The sequence below is a fragment of the Ceratotherium simum genome, chromosome 16 (genome assembly GCF_057802395.1).
Source record: "Ceratotherium simum simum isolate JZ-2026a chromosome 16, ASM5780239v1, whole genome shotgun sequence".
NCBI classification, from domain to species: domain Eukaryota; kingdom Metazoa; phylum Chordata; class Mammalia; order Perissodactyla; family Rhinocerotidae; genus Ceratotherium; species Ceratotherium simum.
The window spans coordinates 61,745,992-61,765,228 of NC_141915.1; the positions used below are offsets into that span (position 1 = coordinate 61,745,992).

The 19,237-nt window shown below is 49.7% G+C and overlaps 1 protein-coding gene across 3 annotated transcripts in view; it reads right to left on the reverse strand.

Moving 5' to 3' along the window:
- Positions 1–19,237, reverse strand: part of CCDC57 (coiled-coil domain containing 57) — a 141,722-nt gene that overhangs the window by 66,015 nt on the left and 56,470 nt on the right. For all 3 annotated transcript variants that reach the window (XM_087441839.1, XM_087441838.1, XM_087441841.1), the window contains 2 exons: positions 10,373–10,573; positions 3,002–3,215 (listed from right to left, as the gene is read on the reverse strand). In XM_087441839.1, coding sequence (XP_087297965.1) covers positions 3,002–3,215; positions 10,373–10,573 — 415 coding nt within the window. The remainder of the gene's footprint in view (positions 1–3,001; positions 3,216–10,372; positions 10,574–19,237) is intronic.

Here is a 19,237-nt window from a genome sequence, read left to right on the forward strand (position 1 = left end):
TTTGTTGCAAAGATGAACTGAGTCCATGTGTGCACAGCCAGTGGGGGAAGGGCAGTGCAAGCTGCATCCCACATCACTGCACTTATGAAAGTCTGAGAAAATGAAGGAGAGAGAACCACAGATCCAGAAGAGAGTAGAGTTATGGGCCACCATGTGCTACTCTATGGTAGTACTTTAAAGGCTAGAGAGTATGGATAGTTTTTTAGCAAAATGTAAACGACGAAAATTGACCCAAGAAGAGGCAGAAAACCCATATAGACAAATCACCATAGAAGAAGACAGTTAAACGTCTACCGTTAATAAAGGTACCAAGTATGGAAATTTCTATTGCTGAGGTCTCTCTAACCTTCAGAGAAGGCCACAAACTTGGTCACTAGGGATTTGGGGCTTTCTCTGACACTGTGAGGCAGCCAGGGAGCAGGCGTGGTGAGAGGAGACAGCAAGTTTAGTCAGATTTGGGGCCTGGAGATGCAGAAACAGCAGAAGGCAGGAAGTATGGCACCTAGCAGGGGCTCCTGTCTTGGATGAATGAAGGAATGACGGCTGGATGGGTGAGGGGTAGGAAGGAAGGAAGGAAGGAAGGATGGATGGATGGAGGGATGGATGGATGGGTGGGTTGATGGATGGATGGGTGGGTGGATGGGTGCGTAGATAGATGGGTGGTAGGATGGATGGATAGGTGGTAGGATGGATGAATGGATGAATGGGTGGGTGGGTGGGTGAGTGGATGACTCACTGAAATACTTGGCCGTAAGGCCAGCTGGCTACAGGAAACCACAATGAGGAGAAAGACATGTTCACTGGAATGAAGGATTAGAGGGAAAGTGAGGCATGGCTGCGATCAGAGAAAATGTCTGGGGCCTCAGGGGCTGGGAGAGGGCACTCTGGCAGGAGCAGGGCTTGGTCAAAGAGCAGCAAGGTTCGGATATGAGAGGGTGTTGCCAGTTTAGAAGATGACAGAATGGGATGGAATCAGGGGAAGAAATGGAGCCATAACTGCTGAAGTCACTGTGGCTGCAGACTGTAAAACAACAGGGGTGAGGGAAGGAGAGTATGAGCAGATGGCACAGCCTTTAAGAGAAACAAGGTTTTTAGTGAACTTTGCAGAAGATGGTCCAGAAGTGCCTCTGAGGAGGAAGCGAGCCAATCTTTCCCCTCAACTTGTGAAAGAGAAGGAGGACAGGGAATGGCCTCTGACGACGGGTCTGGAGAGATGGAGCCAGTTCCTTGACGACATCCGTTCCCACTGTTTTGCACATGGCATCTGGAAAAGCATCCAGAAATAGCTCTGTTGACTATGCCCCTTTCCAGGAGTGGGTTCCTAGAAGGACAAAGCCTCTGAGATACCATCTCTTCCAAGTATCCTACATGCAAAAGGTGACCATTCAACAGCCGTCTCAAAGAATGATTTGGGAAATTTTACACGTACGGTTTGGTTGACCTCTGTATCTCAGGCACCTGGCACGCAGCAGCCACTCAGCAAAACATTTGTAGAATACGAGGTGACTGTAATCTCTCCTTCTGAGCTTTTCTCAAATTGCTTCCACCCTCTCTCCCACAAACAAGCACTCCCCTCAGTTCCGCTGCGCTCCTAAGTCCTCCCAAGCTCCACTTCCCAACCACGGGGGATTTGGAGCAGTCATGGTAGGACCGAAAATATTAATATACTAAAAACTACTATGATTATTCATGCCGCTTAGCCCTGGGAAGAGACTAGAGGATGAAACATAATGCCCCACCCTTCTCTTTCTCTTTCCTGGTGACTGTTTCCTGAGTGCTGTGGTGATCAGGGGTTAGGAAGACCCGCAGTTCACAGAGGAAGTTATTTTTGCTGAAACTCCCTTTGCAATGCTCTCAGCTCTTCAGAGGCAAACTAGGGCACTCTGTCGCAAAAGGGAAATAGAGTGGCCTGGGGCTTTACTTCTCCAGCGGATTCCTTGCAGATGGCTCCACAGCCCTCCAGCCTCCCCTCTGCTTTTAGGCAATGCGCAGGAGAGTGGGAATGGCCTGAGTGTCACACCGACGGAGGATGAGGTGGAATCCCAAGGACCCCTGCTTTAGGATACTCACAATAACTCAAAGCTCTAGCTGGGAAAGGGCGGACAGGCAGAAGCCACAGAAAGTGAGGGGGAAGCTGTGTGAGAAATGGGGCCTGTGCCTGGGTGCCGTAGAACAAGCGAGAGGGACCTGAAAGGCAGTCTGACCGTGGTGTCCCAGGAAAGCTTCTACTCAGGAGTGTGCATCAGAACTGGACAGAAGCAAGGCGCTGTGCACGAAGGCCTTTCCTGCTTAGTCTGGCTGACTCTGATGGATTTCCCACAGGACCCTCACTCAGTCTGGGGTTCTGTGTCCTCAATGGCAGCCTGGGTCTGTCCCGCAGACTCAGAACACGAATGCATCTGTTTTTCAAGAGTCGGACTCAAGTGTCACCCACCTTTCTTAGGAACCAGCACCCTCTGAGGCACCCCAGGCAGCCCGGGTGTCTGCAGGCGGACAGTCCCAGCCTGGGTTGCAGTAGAGACACCGCTGCCTTTATCTGGAGACGTCTGCAGTCAGAGCCAGCCTGGGAACACGGCAGCCTTTGCTGCTCACCACAAAGCCGCATAGAAAGGCCGGCTGCTTGGCTAACCTGCGGCATTTTTCTCACAAATCCTGCCAGAGGAGTGGGTTCATTGACTGCCATCATGGAGACGGAGCTCTGCTCTGTGCCGGTGACTCCTGACCTCAGCTTCAGCTTCGCTCCACAAGGGCGGCCTCTGTTCTCCCTCTTGCTTTCCTGAGAAGTCTGGGCCAGAGCCCTCCCTCCAACCCAGGCTCTCCACACGCCTTTCCTGGTCCCTCCCCTCGCCTCTGTACCCATGGGCAGCCTCCAGGCACCCTTCCTTTCCCCTTCCCGAGGGGCAGGCCAGAGGAAGAAAGCACTTCTGTGAGGCCCCCTCGGCCCTCCACTGCGGGGGCTCCCCAGAACCTGGCACCGCAGGCCGACGCTCTCAGCACTCACCTGTGGGGCAGCCCAGCTCCGCACGAAGCCTGTTTCCCATCTCCAGGAGCTGCTCCTTCTCCAGACGGAGGCAGAGGATTTTTCGGGCCGCCTCCTTTAGTTTTCTCTGGAGTCGGGCCACAGACAAGACTTGTGGGGGCTGTGCCCCTGGGCTCAGATGCACAGAGAATGTCCCCTGGTCCACAGTCCCTGAGGGTCCTCTGCCTGTGAGGTCCTGTGAACAAAACCCACATGGCAGACAGCATTGAGACAAGCCCTCCAGGTGGGAGAGGGGTGTGGTAGGGGTGAGGGTGCGGATGGCGGGCACCCCTGCCCGGCCGGCCCAGAACCAGCATCACCGGGTGATGTCCTTCTGAAGGAGAGACAAAAGGGACAACTGCTCTCGCACTTTAGTGTGAGATGGAGGACAACCACGCATCTGTGGACGACTCCTCTTTCACAAGCAGGATGAATGAAGGCCCTCGAATCTCCCAGGCCAAGGCCTGCCCCTCGGTGACTACACACCCCAGTTCCTCGAACCCTCACAGCCCCTGCCCCATCAGGTTCTTCTCCTTACTCCCCATCATGCCTTTGTGTCTTTCCAGTGAAGACAATAAGGAGCTAGCTGGCAGCCACGCTGGCCTCCAACAGGCCCCCAGGGCCCGTGAGGGCTATGTGTGAAAGGACCCTGCATGGGCACTGCAGTCACGGGCTAGGTGCCTGCTGCCCAAGGGCTGCCCGCCTGGCGTGGAAGGGGGCTGGCAGAGACCCACAGGGCAGCCTGTGATGGGAGTCCAGCCACCTCCTTCACTCTCTTCCTTCCCGCCGTGGACTCTGCACTGCTGGGTCACTCTGCCCTGGGCCATGCTAGTGGTGGCCCTCTCCCATTGCCTCCTGCTGCCCTCCTTCGCTGGACACGCTTGCTTCTCCTCTCTGGCTCTGTCTGGCCTGACTCCTGTTTCCGTGTCTCAGGCACTTTCTCCAGCTGTCGTTCAGGCTCCCCTCAACCAGCCGCAGGCCAGCCCAAGTTTCCCCCTGTCCTGAAACACGTGCAGAAAGCAAAGGGGTCGAAGGGAGGAAGCAGTGGCCACCCGGGGCCTTGGCTTCTTGGCCCTGAGGCTGCCCTGGGCGCCCTCACCCTGGGAAGCACCGTGTAGTCCGAAAACCCGCTACTGCCCCTGCTAACCCCAGCCTGGACTCAGGGTCCCACCACACAGATGTGTGGTCACACTCATGTAGGGAATAAGAGAAAGGAAGAAGAATGTGTGTGGGGGCTGCCTCTGGGCAGGGGCCCAGGAGGGACACCGAATCCAAGGCCCCGAGGGAAGCAGGTGGCCTACTTAGGCATGCCTGCTCCTGACACCCATGAAAGCCACACCGTGCCCCGTCCTGGCCACACGAGCTGGCGCCAGCACAAGGAACCGGCGCCGAGTCCCTGGAACAGCCCAGCATGCCCTGTCCTGGCCCGGTTTCCTGGTGTGCCTCTCCAGGGCTGGCAGGTACCCACATCCACTGGTGGCTACTGCTCCTCAGGTAGCCTGGGAGCCATAGGGACTGCACACAGGTGCCTCTGGCACATGCCCACAGGATAGTATGGCCTGAAGGGGGGCTGTGGAGGTGAGACTGCAAAGGAAGAGACAGACAAATCTTGTGGCCCTGCAGCCCCCGGGGAGGTCTCGCCGCAGCCCAAGCACCCAAGTCTGACTCCTTTCCCCGGGGTGCGAGCGGGACTTGTGCCTGCTCTCCGCGAACACAGAGTGTCAGCTTCGTTTACGGTCTCTCAAGGGCACAGGACAGGAGTTGGGGCCCTTAGGCCTGCGGGGGGCTGGGACAAACCTGGAGGAGCAGAGGCCTGGAGCGTGGGTTCACGCACACGGGCTCCATACGCCCCTAAAGGGTCGACCTGATCTGCTGTGAAAGCATCACAGCCTTCCAGGCGTGCTCCGCCCTGGGGTGGGGGGACTCAGCCGGGCGGTCCATTCTCAAGGCCTGGTCCTCTACAGGAACACGCTGTTGGATTCTCTCATGTTATTTTAAGTGAAGAAAGAAGAGTCCTGAAAACAGAGACTTTGCAAACCTCAGAACACTCAGAGATTTAAAACCCTCTTCAAAAGCAGCCCCCCCCCCCCCCAACAAAGCCTGCCCCTGGCCTGAGCAAGGAGCCAACACTGCCCGGGGCCGGTGGCTGGGCTCAAGCTGGCGGGTCACAATTTTAAATGACCCACATTCTAGTCACTGTGGCTAGTCACGCGGTGAGTGGGGACTTCAGCCAGGGACCTCACCTATCTTGGGCACAGTCTCTGGTAAGATCAAGTTTATTTTGATGACTCTCTAAAGTCTCTCCCCACAATAATGATAAGATGCTAAGTGACCAGAGACACATTTAGGACCTGCTGAACTACTGCATGCTTCAGGGCCCACTGGATCCCATCCTAGGCTGGCCCTGTCCACCCCACACTGCCCACCCGCCCTCGCCTGCTCTGGGTGCTGATCCCAACATCTTGACTGGGAGGGGAAATGTCCGTGCAGTAGAGGGAAAGCTTCACCCGTTGAGACGTCTCAATGATGATTCTGTTCCCAAGGGCAGGGAGTGACTGGGCTCCATGGAGAAGTCCTTTGGGAGGCTGAGGCCTGGGCCAGAGCAAGCTCCAAACCTGGCTCTCAATGGCTTGGCTCCAGGGTGGACACAAATCCCTCTGCAGGTTCCCAAGCTTCCAGGAGGAGACGGCCAAGGGACTGCCAGCCAACACTGCCCCACAGTGGGCCCTCCCACTGTGTTCTTGGCCGCTAGGCAGGAAGGCCTGGGGGAAGCCCAGTAGGCAGGAGGCGGCAGAAGGCCGGGAGACCCTGTCAGTCTGCCTGTCCATCAGTCCACCCACCCGTCTCTCCCTCTGTGGGAGGGGCCCAAGTGGGCACTGGGCTGGGGGTCACTAGAGACCAAAGAAATGTGAAAATGTGAAACTGCAGACACCTGGCCCTGCATATCTCCAGTGCACCATGCAGAAGTTCTGCACGATCCCTTCTTCTTGGCTAGGGGAGGGAAGGGGACTGGCTTCTGTCTGGCAGAATTTCAAACTTGCAGAGAAGCTGCGAGGATGGCACGAGGGCTCCACGCACCCTTCGCCAGATTCACCAGATTAGCCATGGCGGCAGTTGGTCCACTGGCTTTATTGTGACCTGCCCCTTCTCCATACAGTCTTCTTCCTGAACTGCTGAGAGTAAGTTGAGACATTGTGCCTCTTTACACCTAAATACTTCATTTGGGACATTCTCTTAATAACCAAAACCAGAAGTTGAACATGGGTACAACACGAGGACCTAACGCACAGTCCACATGCAAACTTCACCGACTGTCCACATACTGTCCTTCGTAGCTTGCTTCTCCTGCCTGGGGTCCAGGATCCCACATGGCGTTGGCTTCCCAGGTGCCCTCAGCCTCCTAACTGGACCGCTCTCACAGTACGGGCCCGTTGACCTTAGTATCTCCCTCAGTCTGAGTCTGTCTCAGGTCTCTTTGTGCTTAGAGTCGAGAGGGAGGCTGTGTCCCTCTCCTGTCCAGAAGCCCATGATGTCCGTCAGTCCAAATGCTGGCGATGGGAGCTGATCCCTCAGTTAAGTTTCTATTTCCCTTTGTAATTAGGAAGTAATCTGTGAGGAGACACTGTGTAACTACCTTGCTCCTGATCGTAGCAAGCATCCATGACTTTCCAGCTGCGTCACTCCTGTTATGTCTGCTGCTTGATGTTCTAACGTAAGGAAGAGCTTTCCTCTCGCCTTTTTTCCTCTATCACTTGATTTGCGTTAGCATGGACTCAATTCCCCATTTTATTCAGTGGACTGTAACCCTGACTTCATGATCACTGGCCTAGACTGGGTCAAGGGGAGCCCTTTAAGCCAGTCCCTGTATCCTGTCACGTCTCCACAGTGGAATCAGCCACTTACCCTCATTCCTCTCAGCAGAGGAGGAAATTCAGAAACCAAGATCTGGGCACTGGGTTTGCTCATCGCTCCTGGGGAGTCACTGCTCTTAGGTGCTCTGGGTGGGCAGAGCCAGGAATCTGTGCATACATGTGTTTCTCTGCCTCCCTACCTATCGCGCTCTCTCTCTCTCTCTAAAATAACTCATGACTTTACATTGCTAACTCCAACCCCAACTCGCGCCCCAGGGAGCATCCCAGCCCTCTTGGTCTTCCATCTCTCCCAATCTGTAACTGCTCTCCCAGCTGCGGGAAGCCTGGCACATGCACCCTCTTCTCCAGATGAGAGAAGCTGGGCAAGTATGGGTGCAAGCCTGGGTGGGCCTGGTCTGGACAGAGGGACTGGCCACTTGGGTTTCCTGTGCCTCAAATTTCTCACCTGGAAAGTGACCTCACCAAGGTCATGGGATGCCTAGACCTGGAAGGAGTGTGAGACCCTGATGGCTGTACAGAAACTAAGGCCCAGAGAGCTCACCTGTCCCACTTGCCTTGGGAGAGCCGTGATGGGCTTCATGTCGCTTCTGCTCCCAGTCTGTCCGCCATAGGATTAAATGCCTTGACTTTAAATTCTGCTTCTTGAGCCAGCCATGATGGCCTAGTGGTTAAAGTTTGGTGCTCTTACCGCTTCGGCAGCCCAGTTTCATTACCTGGTTGCGGAACTGCAGCACCTATATGTCAGTTGCTATGCTCTGGCAGTGGTTCACATAGAAGAACTAGAAGGACTTACAACTAGGATATACAACCATGCACTGTGGCTTTGGGGAGGGAAAAAAAAACGAAGATTGGCAACGGATGTTAGCTCAGAGTGACTCTTTCCCTGCAAAAAAAAAAAAAAAAGAAAAATCTGCTTCTTTGTGAGATTTCTTCCTCCTTCACTCTAAACAAGTGGGATCGGTGAGTTCTGTGCAGGTGGCTAACAGAACTGCTAGATCCCCTTCGCTGTGGCCCAGCACCTGGCAGCACCTGCAATGAGCTGTGGATATGGGTGAGAGAAGATCTACCACCCCTGCATCTGCATCTGCATAGATCCCAGCTGCCCGGAGCGCCTGCTGGGCCAGAACTCAACCCTCGAGTGGCAGGGTTTCAGGGATGCCTGGGGCCCGGGGGAGGGGCTGGACGCCGGGGCTCTTGAGGATGACGTCTACAGACTACCTCGCTTTATTGTGCCTCACAGATACTGCGTTTTTTTTTTTTTTTTGAGGAAGATCAGCCCTGAACTAACATCCGTGCTAATCCTCCTCTTTTTGCTGAGGAACACTGGCTCTAAGCTAACATCCATTGCCAATCCTCCTCCTTTTTTTTTTTCCCCAAAGCCCCAGTAGATAGTTGTATGTCATAGTTGCACATCCTTCTAGTTGCTGTATGTGGGACGCGGCCTCAGCATGGCCGGAGAAGCGGTGCGTCGGTGCACGTCCGGATCCGAATCCGGGCTACCAGTAGCGGAGCACGCGCACTTAACCGCTAAGCCACGGGGCTGGCCCGATACTGCGTTTTTCAGAAGACCCTCCACCGGCAAAAACAATACGACTTGCTGAAGGCTCAGATGATGGTTAGCATTTTTTAGCAATAAAGTATTTTTTAATTAAGGTCTGTACCCTGTTATTTTAGACATAATGCTATTGCAATAGACTACAGTACAGTGTAAACATAACTTTTACAGGCACTGGGCAACCAAAAAATTTGTGGGACTTGCTTTATTGCAATATTTGCTTTATCGGGTGGTCTAGAACTAAACGTGCAGATCTCTGACATCGGCCTGTACTTACTGATGGCACAGACTGTTCGGCATCCCACCTTCTTAGTGACCCTGTGGGGTTCAGGACTCCTCAGCCTTCCCGTCTCCCTCTGCAGACACCCCTCACGTGTTCGCCTGCACCAAGGCTCATCTGGTGCCCTCCTCGTGTTCTCTGAGCCAGAGAGTACCACGGACCACGTCTTCTTCTCTGTCCTTTCACAGCCCCTGGTGGTGGGTCCTGGAGCCATGTCCCCATTGGAGCCCAAGTACCACTCTCAAAACGGTGCCCGTGGGACAAGAGCTGCTGGGGTATACACGATCTGTGCTGTTTCTGCCAGAGGACTATTCGCGGCTTCCAGACATCGTTACTATCCCTAAAACCTTCTGCTGATGAACACGTCACCATCTGTAGCCACAGGTAACACATGTAACTGCAGGTCACCACAGGTAATGCGGTGTAACTGCAGCACCACAGGTAACTGCAGGTCACCACAGGTAATGCCGGTCACCACAGGTAACTGCAGGTAACCACAGGTAACGCGAGTCACCACAGGTAACGCGGGTCACCACAGGTAACATGGGTCACCACAAGTAATGCAGGTAACACAGGTCACTGTGTGTCACCACAGGTAATGCAGGTCACCACAGGTAACACAGGTCACCACACTGCAGGTCACCACAAGTAATGCAGGTAACACAGGTCACTGTGGGTCACCACAGGTAATGCAGGTCACCACAGGTAACACAGGTCACCACACTGCGGGTCACCATAAGTAATGCAGGTAACACAGGTCACTGTGGGTCACCACAGGTAATGCAGGTCACTATAGGTAACACAGGTAACTGCAGGTAACCACAGGTCACCACAAGTAACGCAGGTAACACAGGTCACTGTGGATCACCACAGGTCACCACAGGTAACCTCAGGTCACCACAAATAATCACAGATACTCCAGGTCACCGCAGGTAAGTGAGAGGTCTCGGGAGGCATGTCAGAGGACACCCCTGTAAAGAAAGCCCGTTCTTTACAACACCTCCATCACGGCCTTCGGTAAGAAGAAAGGTGGCCTGTTTGTCAGATCTGTGGGAACAACGTGCTGCCGCAGAGCTCTCTCCATGGGTTGGGACCTTGGCTCACACCAAGCCATGGTGCTAGACGGGCACTGGGTGCCGAGGGCCTGACCACGACCGGGATGGGAGAGCCCCCACAACGCCCACACAGGGTGGCCCCACTGTCACGTGCATGTGGGCAGAGGTCTTAAACACTCTGAGAATCTCATGAAAACGACATGGTCCTCCCACAAGGGTCCTCCTGAAGGAAAAACTACAATTTGTGTGGATTCCAGGGTTTCCCGGAGCCCTCTCAGCAAGTAGTCAAGGACCCCTATTCTAGAGGAAATGGAAGAACTATTTTCACATGTGCGGTCTCCTACACATGATTTTTAAAGGGTGGGATCTTAAAGACCTGCAGGATTAAGGGAGGGACTGCACCCTTCAACAGTGTGTCTGTCCAGGAACAGGCCCAAACATTAGAGCCAGCCCAGGAAGGAAGAGGGAGCAAGTGGAGGCGGAGCCCCTGCTCAGGTGACTTCACAAGCTACACCAGCCATGGAGTGGGCAGAGCACACACAGGAAGACCCCAGGGCGGGAGCAGATCAGAGGCCTGCCCAGGGCACCCACCTCTCTCCTGAGGGCCATGGGGCAGGAAGCTTGCAGCTGCTGCCTGCTTGAAGCCACCCTGCCTTCCTTCCACACTGTCCTGAGACGCTTCTCAAGCTCAGCCACCTGCTTCTGAAGCTCCAAAACCTCCAGGTGCACTTGGTCCACTTCGTGAGGAAGCTCTCGCTGGACAGTGTCCATGTCCAAGGGTTTTTGCAGCACCTAGGAAGCCGTTTTAGAGGCAATGTTAGGAAAGAGAGTACGAAGGAGGATGCCAGCCCTGGAAGGGGTAAGGGCATGTCTGGAACAGGTCTACGGGAAGGATGGGGCAGGAGGAGAAGGGCAGAGGTGGACGGTAGAAGTTCAGGAAAACCAGAAAGAAAATCTGTCCGTCAGTCTCTCCTCTGGCTTAACGCGATCACCCCACAAACCTGCGCTCCACCATCACAGCTGCTGCTCTTCCGGCCCCACCTAGCCCAGCCCCCAGGCAGCTCCACCTGGCCCCTGCACAGCGAGGACGTGGGCATCTGCGGCGGAGCCTATGCACTGGACCCCAAGGCTGGCTGGGGAGAGTCTGCGCGTAGAAGTGTCTGGACAGAGGCTGAGGGCCTAACTCCCTCTTCCTGAACCCTAGTCCCAGGTGGACACAAACAACAAGAAACCAGTGGGGGGTATTCTGGGGCAAGGGTGGGGAGGCCTAAGGCCATCCAGGCAGGCGGATGACTGATGAGCAGACGAAAGGTTGCTGTAGGAACAGCCTCTGCTGGCTGCAGGTCAGCTGTGAGATCCTCGAAGCAGAGTGCCTGGCCAGAGCTTCGGGGCCAGCCTCTTACTTTAGCTGCTTCTCTCAACAACATTTCCCTTCCTCTTGCTGTAAGGAGGGAGAAAAGATGAGGCAGCGAGGAAAGACACACTTCTCTACCCCCTTAACTTTCCCATTTTCTTCTCAGGAAGATAAACTATTATTTTCCTATTCAAGGACTCCTATAATGAATTCCTGGTGAATATTTTATTCTTTTTTTTTTTTTCTGTGAGGAAGATTAGCCCTGAGCTAACATCTGTCACCAATCCTCCTCTTTTTGCTGAGGAAGACTGAACCTGGGCTAACATCCATGCCCATCTTCCTCTACTTTATATGGGACACCGCCACAGCATGGCTTGACAAGCTGTGCGTTGGTGCGCACCCAGGATCCAAACCTGCGAACCCCAGGCTGCCGCAGCGGGGCGCATGCACTTAACCGCTATGCCACCGGGCGGCCCCTGAATATTTTATTCTTTAAATCTGTCACATACACACTAAAAAAGGTGACTGTTTGGTAAACAGACACTGTAAAAACAAACAAAAAACACTTTGAGGTAGACTTTTTTCCCCAGCATAATCAAATCATCTGTGATTACAAAAAGAAAATTAAAAACTCTTATTGAAAAGTTTATTTCCTGTTTGTGGGTGTGTGTGTGTGTGTGTGTGAAATTCCAACAGAGGGGCAGAACTGGGAAACAGCATAGGTACGAAGATCTCCCACACCTCACATATGTATGTAGATCTGTAATCCCATAAATAGAAACAGAAAAGTGGTCAAGTTCATCTCCATTGCAACAGTCAAAACATACTTTCAACCAAGATAAGGCATCAGATTTCTGGAGCACTGCTTGCTCCCTGTAGCAGATGGAAAGCTCAGAATAATCTTTATGTTTCCAAGGCTGTGTTCTGTTTCACAGATGATGCAGAGTCTATAAGAACAGTGTAATTTATGTATTTGTGGACTTAAAAGGACATGTGAAAATTCCTTCATGTCGCCTCATGAGAAACGTGTACAAAAGACAACAGGATGGCATGACACCAAAAGCACAGCAATAAGAAGAAACAGACAAACTGGACATCATCAAAATTAAAAATATTTGTGCTTCAAACAACATTATCAAGAGAATGAAAAGACAAGTGCATAGAACGGGAGAAAAATTTTGCAAATCGTGCATCTGATAAGGGACTTGTATCCAGAACACATAAAGAACTCTTACACTCAACAATAAAAAAACAAAAAACCCAATTAGAAAATGGGCAAAGGATCTTAATTAATAGACATTTCTCCAAAGAAGATATACAAATGGCCAATAAGCACGTGAAAAGATGTTCAAAATCATTTGTCATCAGGAAAATGCAAATCAAAACCACAACGAGGTACCACTTCACACCCACTAGGATGGTCAGAATCAAAAAGACAAATACAGGCATACCTCATTTTATTGCAGCTTGCAGATACTGCATTTTTAACAAATTGAAGGTTTGTGGCAATCCTGCGTTGAGCAAGTCTATTTGCGCCATTTTTCTTTAGTTTCTTTTTATTAAAAAAAACTTTTTTTATTAAGGTCACACGGGTTTATAACATTATATAAATTTCTGGTGTACATCATTATACCTCAACTTCTGTATAGACTATTGGCACCATTTTTCCAACAGTATTTGCTCACATTGTGTCTCTGTGGCACGTTTTGGTAATTCAATATTTCAAACTTTTTCATTATTATTATATTCGTTATGGTGATCTGTGATCAGTTATCTTTGATGTTACTATTGTAATTGTTTTGGGGTGCTATGAACCACGCCCATAAAAGAGGGCAAACTTAATCAGTAAATGTTGCGTCGTCTTTTTTTGTGTGTGTGTGAGGAAGATCGGCCCTGAGCTAACATCTGCCAGTCCTCCTCTTTTTTGCTGAGGAAGACTGGCCCTGGGCTAACATCTGTGCCCATCTTCCTCCACTTTATATGAGACACTGCCACAGCACGGCCTGACAAGTGGTGCAACAGTGCGCGCCCGGGATCCGAACTGGCGAACCCCGGGCCGCTGCAGCGGAGCACGCGCACTTAACCGCTTGCGCCACCGGGCCGACCCCCGTTGTGTCTTCTGACTGCTCCACCAACCGGCCATGCTCCACCAACCGGCCATTCTCCTATCTCTCTCCCTCTCCTTGGTCCTCCCTACTCCCTGAGATACAATGATATTGAAATTAGGCCAAGTAATAACCCTACAATGGCCTCTAAGTGTTCAAGTGAAAGGAAAAGTCTCATGGCTCTCACTTTAAATCAAAAGCTACGAATGACTAAGTTTAGTGAAATGCTGAATGTTGGGCCGGCCCCGTGGCTTAGTGGTTAAGTGTGTGCGCTCCGCTGCTGGCAGCCCGGGTTCGGATCCCAGGCGCGCACCAACACACCACTTCTCCGGCCATGCTGAGGCCGTGTCCCACATGCAGCAACTAGAAGGATGTGCAGCTAAGACATACAACTATCTACTAGGGCTTTGGGGAAAAATAAATAAATAAATAAATAAAATTATTAAAAAAAAAAAAGAAATGCTGAATGTTGAATGCTGCAATAGGCAGAAAGCCAGGGGTCTTGCGCCAAACAGTTAAACGAGTTGTGAATGCAAAGGAACAGTTCTTGAAGGAAATTTGAAGTGCTACTCCAGTGAACACGAGAATGATAAGAAAGCAAAACAGGCTTATTGCTGATATGGAGAAAGTTTTAGTGGTCTGGATAGAAGATCAAACCAGCCACAACATTCCCTCAAGCCAAAGTCTAATCCAAAGCAAGGCCCCAACTCTATTCAATTCTATGAAGGCTGAGAGAGGGGAGGAAGCTGCAGAAGCAAAGGTTGAAGGTACCAGAGGTTTGTTCATGAGGTTTAAGGAAGGAAGCCATCTCCATAACATAAAACTACAAAGTGAAGCAGCAGCAAGTTATCCAGGTAGAAGCTGCAGCAAGTTATCCAGACTATCTAGCTAAGATACTTAATGAAGGTGGCTACACTAAACAACAGATTTTTCAGTGTAGATGACACAGCCTTACATTGGAAGAAGATGCCATCTAGGACTTTCAAAGCTAGAGAGGAGAAGTCAACGCCTGGTTTCCAAGCTTCAAAGGACAGGCTGACTCTCTTATTAGGGGCTAATGTTGAAGCCAACGTTCACTTAGTATTCCAAAAATCCTAGGGCCCTTAAGAATTAGGCTAAATCTACTCTGCCTGTGCTCTATAAATGGAACAACAAAGCCTGGATAACAGCATATCTGTTTACAACATGGTTTACTGAATATTTTAAGCCCACTCTTGAGACCTACCGCTCAGGCAAAAAGATTCCTTTCAAAATATTACTGCTCATTGACAATGCACCTGGTCATTCAAGAGCCGTGACGGAGATGTTCAATGAGATTAACGTTGTTTTCATGCCTACTAACACAACATCCATTCTGCAGCCCATGGATCAAGAGGTAATTTCGACTTTTAAGCCTTATTATTTAAGAAACATATTTCATAAGGCTATTTTAGCCGCCATAGATAGTGATTCCTCTGCTGGATTGGAGCAAAGTAAATTGAAGATCTTCTGGAAAGGATTCACCATTCTAGATGCCATTATGAACGTTCATGATTCATGGGAAGAAGTCAAAATATCAACATTAACAGGAGTTTGGAAGAAGTTGATTCCAATCCTCACGGAGGACTTTGAGGAGTTCAAGTCTTCAGTGGGGGAAGTAACTGCAGATGTCATGGAAATAGTAAGAGAACTAGAATTAGAAGTGGAGCCTGGAGGGCCAGCCCAGTGGCACAAGCGGTTAAGTGCGCGTGCACCGACAGACTGCTTGGCAAGCCATGCTGGGGTGGCGTCCCATATAAAGTGGAGGAAGATGGGCATGGATGTTAGCCCAGGGCCAGTCTTCCTCAGCAAAAAAAAAAAAAAAAAAAAAAAAGAGGAGGATTTGGCAGATGTTAGCACAGGGCTGATCTTCATCACAAAAAAATAAAAAAAAAAGTGGAACCTGATGATGTGACTGAATGGCTGCAATCTCATGATAAAAGTTTAACAGATGAGGTGTTGTTTCTTATGGATGAACAAAGAACGTGGTTTCTTGAGATGGAATCTACTCCTGTGAAGATGCTGTAAAGATTGTTGAAATGACAACAAAAGATTTTGAATATTACATATACCTCATGATAAAGCAGCAGCAGGGTTTGAGAGGACTCACTCCAATTCTGAAAGAAGTACTGTGGGTCATGCAATTAAAAGAAAATGCCACAGCCACCCCAACCTTCAGCAACTCTGATCAGTCAGCAGCCATCAACCTTCAGGCATGCCCCCACCAACAAAAAGATTACAACTTGCTGAAGGCTCACGTGATGGTTAGCATTTTTTAGCAATAAAGTATTTTTTACTTAAGGTATGTACATTGTTCTTTTAGACATAACGCTACTGCATACTTAATAGACTACAGTATATTGTAAACATAACTTTTATATGCACTGGGAAACCAAAGAATTCAAGTGACTCTACTGTGATATTCGCTTTATTGCTGTGGTCTGGAAGCGAACCCACAATATGTCCGAGGTATGCCTATAATAGCTAGTGTTGGTAAGGATGTGGACACATCGGAACCCTCACACACCACTGGTGGGAAGGTGAAATGGTGCAGCTACTGTAGAAAATGGTTTGGTGGTTCTTCAAAAAGTTAACTATAGAATTACCATATGATCCAGCAATTCTGCTCCTACAAATATACCCAAAAGAATTGAAAACAGGGACTCGAACAGATAGTAGTACACCATGTTCACAGCAGCATTACTCATACTAGCCAAAAGGTGGAAATAACCCAAGTGTCCATCGACAGATGCATAAACAAAATGTGAGATATACAATGGGATATCCTGGTTATTAAAAGGATCAAAGTGCTGATTTATGCTACAACACTGATGAACCTTGAAGACACTATGCTGAGTGAAATGGGCCAGTTGCCAAAGGACAAATATTGCAAGACTCCACTTATGTGAGTTTCCTAGAGGAGTCAAATTCATAGAGACAGAAAGAGTAGAGGTTACCACAGACTGGGGGGAGGGGGAATGGGGAGTTAAGTGTTTAATGAGGAAAAAGTTCTGGGAATAGATAGTGGTGATGGTTACTCAATGTTGTGAATATATTTAATGTCACTGAACTGTACACTTAAAAATGGTAAACTTTATGTTATGTATATTTTACCACAATATAAAAAAACACTAAAAAGAGGTATTCTGAACGTGTAGCAATAAAGCACGGGTTGCGACGCCAGCCATACGTGTAGCAGGGTGGACTCTGTCCTGGAGTTCATGCGACTGTCCCATCTCCACAGGAAGTAGCTGGTGTCGGCCCAGCACGTGATCATGACCCACCCCCCAGAAAGGCAGGCCGAGGGACTGAGAGGGATGGCACTTGCCGAGGCATTAGATGCACTCATCACTGATACTGTGCGCTCATGCCACACCCTGGTGCCCAGATCTAACACAGGTCCCAGGACTCGCTTAAGTGTGTCCTGAGTGGGCAGCTGGTATCAAAGCTCTGTGACAGCCAGCAACCCTGTGGCACACAGAACAGGCTCCACATGCTGGACCACCAGTGCTGCCCCTCTGCTCTGGACTTTCCTCCCATTTACCAGGTTCTTACTCTGTACCTTCTAGGGACCACACATAAGACAAACCAGCTACTCCCCACAATAACCCCTTCCTAAGGAGTGACATCAACATCACGGTGCAGTGAGCTGTCCCCTTAGACTCTCCCCCCACTAAGATACAACAAAAAGGACATTCATATACCAACAGAGGATATTCACACAACACAAAAGATGTCTGAGAGACCCACGCAACCATACATCTGAAAGTGGAGGTGCTGGAACTCCCAGAGGAAGTCGAAGGAGGTAAGGAGAACTCCTCTCCTTCCCCAGCGGCAGCGACCCCAGGATTGGGACCACACAGCTCTTGGCAGCTCTCTTCTGGAAAACCATCGCTCTCCAAGTTCCCTCATAGCCCATGGGAAACTCCTACACAGAGGTGATGGGGCTGTTGTGGGGGTGTCTTCACCAAGCTAGTGCCCCAGGAGAACAGATAGTGAGGGAAGAGCGAGAAGCCCCCAGGGATCCGGCAGGAGAAAGAAAGCGCCCCTCCCCCCCGCCCAGCACAACAGCTCAGCTGGTTGGCCAGGGTGCCCACAGATTGCAGCAGGCTCAGAATACACAGCTCTTGACCCCCACCCAGTGGCAGCAGGTAGAAGCTGCAACCAGATATTATCATTATGAGGAAAAACAAATTCACGCCGTCAAAAAGTATTCAAAAATATATTACACCTCCAGACCCGAAGGAAAATGACAAGCACACAGAATCAATCCTGAAGGCGCAGAAATTGATAATCTAAATGACAGAGAATTCAAAATAGCTATCATAAAAAAGCTCAACGAGTTACAAGAAAATACAGACAGACAGTTCAATGAAATCAGGAACTCTTTCACAAAAGAGATTGAAACTGTAAAGAAAAATCAATCAGAAATGTTGGAGATTAAAAACACAATGGAAGAGACAAAGAAAAATCTGGAATCTTTAAAAAATAGAGCTGACAATACGGAGGAAAGAATGAGCAATACGGGGGATAGGAATGCAGAGATGCTGCAGATGGAGGAAGAGAGAGAACTAAGACTAAAAAGAAATGAAGAAATTCTCTGAGAAATATCTGATTCAACTAGGAAAAGCAATATAAGAATTACAGGTATTCCAGAGGGAGAAGAGAGGGAAAAAGGAGCAGAGAGCTTGTTCAAAGAAATAATAGCTGAGAACTTCCCAAACCTGGGGAAGGAGCTGGAAATACAAATGAATGAAGCCAACAGATCTCCTAACTATATCAACATAAAAAGACCTTCTCTAAGGCATATAGTAGTAAAGCTGGCAAAAGTCAATAACAAAGAAAAAATATGAAGGGCAGCAATACAAAAAACATAACATACAGGGGCCGGCCTGGTGGCATAGCACTTAAGTTTGCACATTCCACTTTGGCAGCCTGGGGTGCACCAGGCGCGGACTCCTCACCGCTCATCAAGCCATGCTGAGGCGGTGTCCCATACAGAAGAGCTACAGCTCTACAACTATGATACACAACTATGTACCAGGGCTTTGGGGAGAAAAAAGAAAAAGAGGAAGATTGCCAACATGTGTTAGCTCAGGGCCAATATCCCCCTGCCAAAAAAACAACAAAACATAACATACAAAGGAATTCCTATCAGGCTATCAGCAGATTTCTCAGCACAAACCTTACAGGCTAGGAGACGGTGGAATGATATATTCAAATTTATGAAAGACAAAAACTTTCAGCCAAGAATACTCCATCAGTGAAAATATCCTTCAGATGTGATGGAGAAATAACGTTCCCAGATAAACAAAAGCTAAGGGAGTTCATTGCCACAAGACCCCCACTACAAGAAATGCTCAAGAAGACCCTCATGCCTGAAAAAAAAAAAAAAAAGAGAAAGGGGATACAAACCCTTGAGCAAGGAGAAAAATAGGTAGATAAAATCAGAAAACTTGCAGCTCTCTATCAGAATAGGTTAGCAAACACTTTATAACATCAAAGATAAAGGGAAAGAAACCACCAAAAATAAATATAACCTCATCACTTTAACTACAAACTCACAACACAAGATAGAATAAGTTGTGACAATAACTTAGAAGAGGAAGAGGAAAGGGATGGAATCAACTTAGTCTAAGGAAATAAGAGACCATCAGAAAATGGCCTATCTCATCTATGAGATTTTTTATACAAACCTCATGGTAACCACTAAACAAAAAATCAGAACAGAGACACAGAAGATAAATAATGAGAAAACTAAGAAAACCATCATACAGAACTACCAAACTGAATTGGTAGTCTGAAACACATGGGACAAGAAACAAAGGCAATGCAGAAGAACCGGAAAATGAGCGATAAAATGGCACTATTAAGCCCTCATAGGGCCGGCCCCGTGGCTTAGCAGTTAAGTGCGCGCGCTCCGCTGCTGGCGGCCCAGGTTCGGATCCCGGGCGCACACCGACGCACCGCTTCTCCGGC